The 11,929-nt window shown below is 37.5% G+C and overlaps 2 protein-coding genes across 6 annotated transcripts; both read right to left on the bottom strand.

The window, feature by feature from the left end:
• Positions 1-153: 153 nt before the first annotated feature.
• LOC106700089 (complement C1q-like protein 2) lies at positions 154-2,695 on the bottom strand. Its single transcript, XM_014474086.2, has 3 exons — positions 2,129-2,695; positions 1,495-1,620; positions 154-754 (listed from the first exon to the last, which is right to left on the bottom strand). Exons 1-3 carry the CDS (start codon positions 2,511-2,513, stop codon positions 474-476), a joined length of 792 nt encoding a protein of 263 aa, XP_014329572.1. The 5' UTR covers positions 2,514-2,695; the 3' UTR covers positions 154-473.
• Positions 2,696-6,144: 3,449 nt separating this feature from the next.
• Positions 6,145-8,801, bottom strand: LOC111611072 (C-type mannose receptor 2-like). 5 transcript variants are annotated; one of them, XM_023346694.1, is made up of 5 exons: positions 8,725-8,801; positions 8,485-8,559; positions 7,895-8,284; positions 7,304-7,648; positions 6,145-6,985 (listed from the first exon to the last, which is right to left on the bottom strand). In XM_023346694.1, the coding sequence occupies exons 2-5, from the start codon at positions 8,516-8,518 to the stop codon at positions 6,624-6,626; spliced, it is 1,131 nt and encodes a 376-aa protein (XP_023202462.1). In that variant the 5' UTR covers positions 8,519-8,559; positions 8,725-8,801; the 3' UTR covers positions 6,145-6,623. The 5 variants fall into 5 exon arrangements, with proteins under 5 accessions (XP_023202462.1, XP_023202464.1, XP_023202463.1 ...); XM_023346696.1 differs by having other exon boundaries at positions 7,895-8,281; XM_023346695.1 differs by lacking the exon at positions 8,725-8,801 and having other exon boundaries at positions 8,485-8,635.
• Positions 8,802-11,929: the final 3,128 nt, after the last annotated feature.

The following is an 11,929-nucleotide window of genomic DNA, read 5'->3' as shown; positions in this document are numbered from 1 at the left end:
CTGTTTATCACTGTAATGTACAGTCAAATTCTCACTTTTCCGTAATAGTTAAACAAACATTCAAACCTCATTGTGTTTGCAGGTGAGTTATTAACTTATCACAAAACACACATAGTATTTTCTGTTTAAAGTGACAGGAAAAAAAAACAACAGTTGTTTTGCAAATGTTCTTTATTTACAGAAAATGTTGTTATGGAATATAGAGACTAAAAGTTTCACTATCTTGTTTCATTTCTCTACTATTTATGATGATACACATTTTCTTAGAAGCTGGACAATTAATGCAAATTTCAGTTTCAAATTTTAGTTTCAAACGATGAATGTATATTTAATTGGGTAATGATACATGTATTGCAAAGGTGTATTGTCACCTAAAATGTATAAGAACATATTAATCTGAAGTTGTCTGAAAGTGACAGTAGAAAAAATATTTACAATTTCCACACAAAAAGCCGTTTCTGTTTTCTAAATGTTTACATTGGTGACAGTAAGAATCCACTGAATGTGGAGTACTTGTTAACATTATCACTTATTTTCCTCCCGTCCCAGAGGCGGACGTTGACCATGTCTCCTGCTTGCAGCAGCAAGATGGCGCTGTTAGAGCCAGAGACGGGGGCAGTTTTAGTGTAACCGTACCATGACACAACTTGATTTTCATTTCGGTAAAGACTTCCTCCAGAGGTTCCATCACCCGCCCAACAAAATGAATAAAAGGAAAAGTAATAAATTCCTCTCACTGGTGCTGTAAAGTATCCTGCAGAGGAAAATAAGAAAAGCAATCAGAGATAAATCTGCTGCAAGAAGAACCATCATCTTTTAAGATAATGGGGGAAAAAACTTGTTGAAATGAGATCTCTTGGGTTTAAAAACAATGGCTTTCTATTCAAAGATGTATTTTATCTATCTATTTTTATTTATTTATTTCTAACATGATAGAAGTATAAAATAACACATGAACAAGGAGTGCAAAAGACACATATTTTGTACCACAATAAGCTTAACATGCTTAAAAGGGATTAGGAAGAAGTAAGAAACTTATGAACTCCTATCCCATAAACTCATATCATATTTTCAGATGCGCCCTTAATTTTAAATAATAATAACAGATAAGAAATTAAACAAACATAGATAAATTAATTTTATCTGGGTTTAAATATGTCTGAATATGTACATCCATAACCACACACACTCATGTGCCTCAACTTACGTTCACCATCATTGCTAAGTCCCACCCATATTTCTACATCTTTTGAAAATGACCTCCTTATATTTCCTTTTAAATTGTATTAAACCTTTTCTTTGTTTTAACTCATTTAACTTCTTCCATAATTTTACGTCGAGTTGAAAAACAAAAGCTCTTTCTTGTTGTTTGCCAACTACAAATCCTTAAGTTTGAGTAACCCCTTCAGTCATATCTTGCAGCGTCTTCACTTGCAGAAAACATGTTTTGTACATGTACATAGCAATGGATGAAACAGAAAGACAAACACTGACCTGTCACTGGGCTGTAATGGCCTCCGATGTTGGACAGAACGTGTTTGTAGACCAGAGGGTAAAGAACATTCACGGGACCTATGGTCCCATCTTTTGGTAGCGCTGCAGAAAATGCAACCTGGTGTCCTGATGTTTAAACACAGTGAAGAAAACAGAAAAAATAAGTCAGAAAACATCTTTGCAATTTGGAGATTACAAGCAGCAGATTAACAGGGATTCTCTCTCAAAGTGTAATTAACTGTTCAACACCAGTAATACTACTGTGGAATTTGAGATGTTTTTTCAACCATAAACATCAATGACTCTTTAATAATCATGTGTTTATTTTGAAGTATTGAAACAGAGACAGGATATTATTGATCAAAAGCATCTACACGACTCACATTGTCTTCTAACTAAAGGTTAGAGTGGTGTAAACACAAAATAGTTTTAATAACTTATTGTTTCCCTTATATCTATGGCCCACAATAATATTTTAGTGCACATTTAGAGAGTAAGATGAATGGGCCATTGAAACTTTGCTGTTATGTCAACAAACATAAGTGGAAAAAGAAAGCTGAAAGCCACAGTGTTTTTGCAATTTGTGGCAAACAAATTTCTAAAATGATTTCAAATGGATGTCATTTTCCGCTACCTTGATAAGTTCTCCTCATCTCTGTCAGAGAGCTGTTAAGGACGTCGATCTTCTTCTCACTGGCTTCCAGCTTCCTGTTGGTTTCCTCCAGGGCGCTCACAGTGGCTTTCTGCCTCTCTTGCAGAGCTCCCAGCTCCTTCAGTACCATGTAGATGTTTGGCTCGCATCCTTTCTCTGGGGATCCCGAGTTGGATGCCTCGACTGTTACCGTCTGAAGATCTTGATCGGGGGTTTCTGTGTCCTCTGCGACCCTCTCTGTCAGATGATTCTCCTGCTCTTCCTCTGTGGTCTCAGTGACCCGAATCTGATTGTCTTCACCTTCTGCCCGGCAGGTGGACAGCCCAACAACCAGACACATGAGAAGCATCACTGGTGGAAACCCCATTCTTCTTTGATTTGTGTGCGTCTTCTTTAGGAGGACTGTGAAAAGTGACCTATTTATACACGTTTTAGTTAATTATTAGATTCTGTTAAAAATATTAAAGCTGCTTATCACTGGGCTGTAATGGCCTCCAATGTTGGACAGAACGTGTCTTCATACCAAAGCATAACGTTTATTACAGAATAAACTTTATGCTCTTCCGTGTGGCTCTCTCAAATGTCTTTGTTGTTCAGACCTTTTATGACTAACCTGAAAGTTCAGAGTCTGCTACTTAATAATACTACAGGCAGTATAGATATTGAGCACGTGAGTTTCCTGTGCCTACATGTGCCAGAGAAGCTTTGCTTAAAAAAACACTGACTAAGATAGTAGTAGAAGTGCATGTTTACCGTTTTGCATGGTTAACCTCAATAAATTAGAGCCATTTGGCACCAAAGCAGACAAACCAAAGCAATGATGCAAACAGAAGTAGCAGCTTCTATTTGCATGACCTTTGTATTTGTATGCTTGCAAAGCCCATCGTCTCACATCCAAACCCTACTGCTTTGTGGTATTTTTTGTTTTCAGTAAGGAAGTATGGGTGACAAAGACTTGTCACATATCCCTGTCTTTTGATAGGCCTAAGTTAAAGGTTAGAATGGTTTCTTATAAACCCTATCGTGATGGAAAGCCAAGAATAGTGAGATTCACACTTTACCAGTGTGAGTCAGGCAACATCAACTGACAAGACGGGTGAAGTGTCTTATCCAAAGGACACAAAAACGAGAGCGGACTAAGCGGGAATAGAACCGGTGATCCACCATTTGCAGGAAATGCTCCTAACGCGACCTACCATTGCCCCAACTATTGCTACACCAGGCTTGGGTCAAAATAGTTCCACCCAAGCCTGGTGTCAATTTGGCCGGCAGATGCCTTTCTAAGAACATTTTTTGTCATACTTCTAAATTAATGAGAGGCGATTTTATTAACTCAGATGATGAGATCATCTAAGTTATGGGGACCTTAAGGGCGACAACCTTCTTCTCACTTCCTGCTGGTCTCCTCGAGGGCCCTCACGGTGGCTTTCTGCCTTCTCTTCTAAAGATCCTGAGTTGGCTCTCTAGAAGATCCGTCACAGAGGATCTCTGTGGCGGTCCTCTGTTTTGTCACAGTGACCAGTGATTTAGGTCACTGTGGTCTCAGTAACCTGAATCTGATTGTCCTCACCTTATTTGTGTTGACCTTATTTACAAATCCAGTTCAAGGCTGTTGAAAGGAAACCTATTTATCCACATTTGAGAGTTAATTATTAGATTCTGTTAAAGCACTAAAGGTGCTTGAAAGATAAAGACTTTGATAATGAAATAAACTTTATGCTTTTCCTTATGGCTCTCTCAAATACGTTTGTTTTTCTTGCAGTGCATGACACAAGTGACGTCAAGGGAGACTTGGCTGACATGAGTCACCAACAGGAAAGATCAGATTAGGTAAAAGGTTAAAACATTCCACCATTGCCTAGAGGAGTTAAAGTTCAAATGGCTTTTTTCATGCTCATAGATGGTATGAGCTAGATATACAATTGAAAACAGAAGTTCACATAAACAGGCACAAAAGAGCCACTATTCGTCCTAACAGAACTGGTGTAACTTAGGCAGGATTCTAGGTATTTTGTGAAATGCAGCAGTTCCTCCTACAGTAAAACAGCCCCACAACACGATACAGCCACTCCCATACTACACATTTGGAACGGTGTTGTTCCCAGGCTTTATAGTGTCTCTCTTTATGCTGAAAATGTAACAATGGTCATTAAAGGAAAACAGTTCCACACTAGTTTAATCAGAACACAGGACATGTCTCCATAAACGAATGTCTTTGTCCCCGTGTGTATCTGCTACAATGTAGCTTCTTGGTGTTGGTGTTTTGGAGTAATGGCTTGCTTCTCGCATTGCGGCCTTTCAGCCCACGTCGGTATGGGACAAGTTTCACTACCAGCTGGTATCGTCAACAAGGTATAGATTTGCACATTTTTCACCAAAACGCCTTCCTCGTTAGCACTCACAAGTGAAAATGGCTGAAAACACTTGAGCAATTATACAGTTTTGAAAAGCATTAGCGGAGCCTCCTACACAACCAACAAAAATGCAGTGAGCGGTTTCTGGAGGGTAAGTCAACAACAAAACACGTGTCTTTTCCAGCAGCCATTGCACAGCGGTAAAACCAGCTGACCCATACCATCCTGGAGCTCAGCGTGGGTTGCTAGGTGACGGGCTACGCTTCACTGGGGTTACTAGGTGAGGGGCAGTGCCTGCATATTTGTGACATTGAATTTCAGAGGTTATTGAAACGGGTTATTTTCCAGACACTAAAAAGAACAACTTAATGCCGATTTTCTTTTTTTTTAGTAGTAGTTTTTTTAGAAGCAGCAAAAATCCAAAGGAAGAACAAAAATGTGCAAAGTGTGAGTTTTGCCTAACATTTAAAATAAAATGAACATAGAAAAAAAAAACATAGTAACCATCAAGATTTGAGTATTCAAACAGGACATGTTTCTATGAAAACATTATATCAGTGCATTACACAAAAGTTTTTTTGGTTTCATTAGAAGTGGAGGATCTATTTTCAAATTCATCCTGAGGAGAATAGAAACAATTTCTAACCTTGTTACTACTTGTTAGTTTATTCACTGTGTTATTTTGAGCTAAGCGGAAAGCAGAACCAAAGAGTGTGTAGGTGTAGCGCCTGGATGTTTTATGATAAACACATAACAGAGTCATGCAAATGTTCCTAAAGAAGAAGCTTCGCCTGATGCACTAAAAGTCATATACTCATAAAGATTATATGACTTGAACAAGAGCCACGTCATGTGAAAGTTGAGTAAAACTAACTAAGGTTAAATATTTTGAAATGCAAGATAGAACAAAAAACATAATTATACCAGGTTGAAGAGAAAAAAAAATGGTAGAAGAACATTTTTACTTCCAGAGCTAGAAAATAAATTCAGGAGTCGTATGTAAATAAACCGAAATGAAGTGAAGTGAGTGTTGCTATGGTGATGCTTTTTTTTTTTTTCCAGCAGGGACATGGCAGCTGGTCAGAGTTCAGAGAAAATCAATCCTGGAAGAAAATGTATGGGAGCCTGGAAGGCCAAATTAGCTTGACTATGTTTCAACATGTTCCATTTGGTTTTATTGTCTATTCTAGACATTTTAATTCACTTTTACTGTAGTAGAGTTAATTGTTCTTTTTCTTATTATTTTCTTGTGTTTCTTTTTATATTATTATTATTATTATTATTATTATTATTATTATTATTATTATTATTATTATTATTATTATTATTATTATTATTAGCACCAGCCTCTACCTGTGGGACTAGAGATGGAAAGTAGCCGTTTGGCTATGATGATGTATCTACATGTAAATGTTCAATATGTGTTGTCTCTTTGTTTTATGTAAACTGAATTATTTCTACCTTAGACTATATTTATACCATACAGTCTCAGGGCAGTGGAAGCTCATTCTTGTTTTTCACAGAACATCAACTTTATTGTTCGGTTTTGATCCTTCATCAGAGGAGTGAACCAGGTGAAACCATCCACACATCAACACCACAACGTTTTGTTTTTTTTAGAAGGTTTTATTTTCTATTGGAGGAATAAGAATTACTCTGATTGACTGGCTGCCTGTCTCAATCAATGGCAGACGGAGATAGACACCAGCTGCCCTGGACTCTGCTCAACAAAGCTGGTATACAAGATGAATGGAGCAAATGTTAATCCAACACAGTGAAGGGTTGTTTTATTTTACTTATTCATCTTAATTTTTTCACGTATAACAATATGTCAGATGTCAGCTGAAACACAGGAGACGAGACTGCAGCGTGGTGCAACATTTCTATTCATTAACATCATAAATCGAACAAAAACACAATTTAAATCACCAGGTTTAGCATGTTACATCTACCTGGCCACAATAGGAGAAGCTATGCAGAGAAATGAAATCTTAAAATCTTCAGAGACTTCAGAGCTACGCGAACTTTGGTCTAAAAAGATACTTTATACTCCAATTAATTGTTTGACATGAATTTAAAAAAAAGAAAAAAATCAATTTAATGAGTGGAGGAGAAAGCAGTGCTTAATCCTTAGTACAAAGAAAATTAAACTCTTCAAGATCATTTTTCTTCCTCCACTGATGTCTTCCTCCCGTCTCCATGGCTCCAGACATGTCACAGTCGTCCGTCGGTTCACCATCGGCCCAGTTCTGATAGATGACCACCTCATCACTGACCCAGAACCAGAAATCCAGAGTGCAGGTGTAGCGCAGACCCATCCAGACATGATCAGTCGATGCCTTCTTGACTTTCTCCTGGATCCATCTCTGATCATCCATGTTGGTGATGGTGACCAGGTCATGGTGATGATCTCTGCAGTAGTACAAGGCGTCCTCCCAGTTCATCTTCTCTTTGACTAGGATCACATTATCCACTGCAAAAAACACTTTAAACACAAAACGTCTCTTCATCAGAGTCAGCTTCATTCTGAACCAGATGCTGGGCATGCAAGATTTTAAAAGATAAAATGAACGTTTGTGTGTGATTTGAGTATGTCTCTATGAATTATTAATGCAGCTTTAAAGTCTCAACAATGTAAATGTGAGATCAATATTTTAAACAGATTTCCCAAGTGTTAAAAAAAAAAGCTTTTCGATATAAACACTGTACAATAATAAAGACAAGGGTTTGTTTTAGATCGTTTTTAGAACTAAAGTTACATTTAAAGGTATTTTGTAAAAGGAAATCTGTCATAAAAACTCACCATCATAACAGATGAAAGGTTTATCCAGATTACAGGCGTCAGTATTCCATCTGCCTGCACCAACACCAGTAGCAGCACATCGATGACTGTTTTCATGTTGACTGTTAAAGTCATTATTCCAGTGTCTGAAAGAGGAACTGCTTCCATCTGACCACCTCCAGTTGTCTCTGAATAAACCAAAGTATGCTGAACGATCTGAAGAGTTCATCAATTTCTTCACTTCTTCATCCTGTAGTTGCTTCGTTCCACTGATCAGGTCTGTGTGTTTCTCTCTGCAGTAACTCTGAGCTTCCAGCCAGGTCTTCTTGTCTTTAATCAGGTGATATTTATGGGTTTTATTAGTTTCTGTGGAGTAAACAGAAGAATATTTGTCACAGTTCAGATTTTTTTAGATAAGCATAATATAAGGTCATTGTCAGAGACTCTAACAAATGTGTCTATTAGGTTGAGTTGGATGGTTTTGTTCCACTCTATCATATTTGAAAGAAAGATTTTTATCAAAATGTTGGGAAAAAACCCCAAAACATTTAATCCAGATCGTTTTATTAGATCACTTACAGATTTTACATTCTGGATTTTATTAGTACTCACCATCATAGCAGAGGAAAGCTCTTGGATTAGAGCAACTAGTATCTTCCCATGACATATTTTTATTCAGAATCCCACAATTCTCAGATCCTTGATTTCTTTTATCATTTGGTTCTCTTTTGACCCAGTTGGTCTCACTTTCACTGAACTCCAGTTCAGGCAGAGACCAGTGCCATGTTCTGGTAAATTCTGCTTTACTGTTCAGACCAATCCAAGCTCCCCTCTGATATCCAGATGAGATGTTGATGAGTCTCTTCATGTCCTTCATGTTAGTCACTGTGGCCAGGTCAGTGTGATTCTCTCTGCAGTACTGCTGAGCTTCAGTCCAGGTCTTTTCCTTATTAATGTAGTGAAACTGATAGAGCTGACAGTCAATGAAGCAACACTGACCTACTAACGTAAAACATAATAATGTATTTAATACAAAATAATAACAAAATGGGTAATGTCCACCTCATAACATTGTAATTGTTTTGGATCATTCTTATTGTTTCTTACTGTGTGATCAATGGAAAATTAATCTCTTCTGAATCTAGCTGAGTCTCTAACGTGACAGAAACCAGAGAGTCTAGTTGTGTTTCAGATCAACTTACCCATCAGGAAGAGCAGAATCAGACTCCACTGCATCTTTGCTGTCAGATGAATTATTTTCCTCCAGCAGTTTGTCTCTGTTGGATGAAGAACATTTAAACAGTGAAAAGCTGCAGCTCTCCCTCCACTGGACAGAGAAACAATGAGAGCAGAGAGACGGAGACAGACAGGAGACACTCAACTCAACTTTTCAGTTCATATAAGTAGAAACAACAAAAAACATAAACGTATCTGAAACTTACATCTGGTTCCTTGTTTCCTCAGTATGTGGGATGTCGTCTCTCAATGTTCAGCTGAAAAGCTTCCTCAGTCTAAACTGATGTGTTTCTATAGCAGCTCTTTAAACAGCAGCTACATTTGAATATGTGAATATTCAAACCAGCTGACGGTCGTTTTAATATTATTCATTAACCAGGTGGAGAAAGAAAAAAACAATAAAGCACAAAAGGACCTGTATACCTGGAAGATTGTGTAATATGTTCTGTCCTTATTTTAATAGTGCAGCACATATTTGTCACATTAGTAGAATTTAGTAAGTAAGTAGTCTGGAATTAGCACAGTAGCTAAATTTCATCTTTTATCCTAAGGCAGGTAATTTCAGAAAGAGGATAAAATGATAAAAATATTAACATTTTCAGTTTCTGTTAACACGCTAACAATGCTCAGTTAATGCAAACTGAGACTAACTTTCATCACGATGAGAATTTATTCCCTAACAACCATATGATCTTTCTACATCAAGTAAAGAAACTATTTCTGATAAGAGCTATACAGAAGATCCCATCACAAGAAAACATACTTTATAACTCTTTTATTATCAGTAAAAAAAACACATTTCATAAATGTTTTGATCATCATGGAGTTGAAGTTTTTGTCAACTGCATTCAGTTTATCTAACGTCTTTTTAGCCTCTACTGAAGTTTTCCACCATGTTGGCCATTTAGTCCCAGTTAGCTTTTCATTTGAACACTTAGTAAAAAATCATAAGCTGGAATTTTTTATCCTGATCTGACTTAGAAACAAACCACATGAATTGTGCAGAACTTTACCACAAAATTAGTTTTGCGGTTCCTTAAGTGACTGAAAAAAATATATAATATATACACATATTTTGTATTATAATATACTATATATATATATATAATTGTTTTATATATAGAATATGAAAAGAACAAAGAAAATCTGACTTTGTCTCATCCTTCGCCTCTGCATTACTAAAAGACTCTATATTTGAAATTCAGGACAGAGACGGTGTTGTAATTTCCTGCATAAACATTTATGATTCGTGAGAAAGGATCTGAGAATGCAAATCATCCTGAGTGAACAGCAGCCGGCGGGGAACTGTGTTCAGCTCCAAAGGAATCATATCAATCAACGTGTGAACAGCAAAACCACTTGCTACATGTCAGAATTAGTCAAATATTTAATGCTCCAATATGCATCAGCAAATCACCAATTCAGTTCAATGTAAGTAGAAATTAAATGTCATAATATCCACCAAGTATTTTGGAGTTGGTGGATGTTTTTGCTGTGGGGAGGAAGGATCGTCTCCAGTATCAAGCAGTCTTCTAAAGACAGTGTTGCCATTATGACATGCTAACACCTTTCATTCCCTCTACAGCCTGGTGGAGCAGATATAACCAAAGATGACTGCAGCCCAGATGTGCTAAAGAACGATACAGCAAGTCCTTTCTGGCAGAGGCTATCAGACTGTATAATTCATCCAGAGTCTCTAGAGCTGTGCGTTTTAAATGTTGTCCACAGCAGATCTTTAATGTATTGTGGTGCGAAGCCGTTCAGTGATTTATAAACTAACAACAGTATTTTAAAGTCTATTCTTTGAGCTACAGGGAGCCAGTGGAGGGACTTTAAAACTGGTGTTATGTGCTCTATCTTCCTGGTTTTAGTCAGAACGCCAGCAGCAGCATTCTGGATCAGCTGCAGCTGTTTGATTGATTTGTTGGACAGACCTGTGAAGATGCTGTTGCAATAATCAATACGACTGAAGATGAACGCATGGATGAGTTTCTCTAGATCTGGCTGAGACATTAGTCCTTTAATCCTGGAAATGTTCTTCAGGTGACAGAAGGCCGACTTTGTAACTGTCTTTATGTGGCTCTGGAGGTTCAGGTCAGAGTCCATCACTACTCCCAGGTTTCGGGCTGATCGCTGGATCAGGCCTATTTTTGTTAGGCCGAGGTCCTATTTTTGTTCTGCTCTGGCTCTCTGTGTCCCCGTTTTGGGTTTTTTGTAATTTCTTTTCACCCTTTTTGGTCATTAAACATCCTTCAACTACAAGCTGCCTCTGCCTCTTTGCATTTGGCTCCACTTTAAAACTGCACATCAAGACAGTATCAAACATCGTTTGTTCCAGTGCTCACTTGTTAACTTATATTATCTTTCTTTTGTCAACTCTAGCACAAGTAATTTACTTATTATTTAGGGGAACTGACAGTAATCTCCCTAAATAAAATCCAACCTAACTTGATTGCCTTTATGCGTCGACCTGTTTGGAGAACTGATGTGGCCCCTATACTCTAATGCTGCCCTGGAGAAATGCCCTTATTGTAGTGCATATGATTTCATTTGAAATCAGCATCTAATATTAATTTCATAGAACCACGGTAGACATATAACTCATATCTGCTAATAATGTATGTAAAATTAAGTTACACAAGCCATCAGGTTTTTGGTGGGGAAATCCCTGGATGTAATTATGGTTTACCTTTCCTGACTGTGTCTTGTTTCCTTCATAGCACAGTTCAATGCTGCCTCGCTTTGTCTGACTGCAGGAAGGAGAAAACGCAATTTGTCAAAACTGGAGAAAATATTAACCGTGACATTTAGGCTTTGAAAGCTGTGCCAACATGAAAGGTCTCGTGTGTAGGCAATTAAACGTCAAGTAATAAAGAAATCGCCAATAGGGAACTTGAATCATTACCTTTGATTAGAAGTTAAACGTAAATGCAGACCTTAAGTTTAACTCGTGCTTTGACTTATTTCTCTTCCTGCAGGTTAAGAGGCAGATTAATGTTCTCCCGATGCTTCTTTCTCTATTCTGCTCGCAACTCCTTACCTTTTAAACCTTTTCCAACATTTCCTCCTTTTTGGTCTCTGTGTCCATTGCATTTGACGTGAACCCCAAACCAATTCTAATAAAGTTTATCATATATACATATTAAGTGGCATCGAGGCAAAAGCCAACATTTTCTCATCATGCATCATGTGAGTAAGAATTTAGACATTAAAGGCCTCCGAAGCTCATGAAAGATGAAAGCTTTTTCTTCTATAGCTCAGACTTCCACTCCAAATTTATCTCAGGGTTATACATAAAATCAGATATTTACAACTCTGACTTCAGCTTAAAGAGTTATCTGAAGGTTGCGTACCTTGGCGATGCAAAATAAAACGTAAGTAGGACACGTTAGCAGGGGTTAAAGACTTTAT

The sequence above is a fragment of the Xiphophorus maculatus genome, chromosome 14 (genome assembly GCF_002775205.1).
Source record: "Xiphophorus maculatus strain JP 163 A chromosome 14, X_maculatus-5.0-male, whole genome shotgun sequence".
Lineage (NCBI taxonomy): Eukaryota > Metazoa > Chordata > Actinopteri > Cyprinodontiformes > Poeciliidae > Xiphophorus > Xiphophorus maculatus.
Note: the sequence above shows the minus strand (reverse complement) of the source record. Positions and strands in the feature narration are given on the sequence as shown.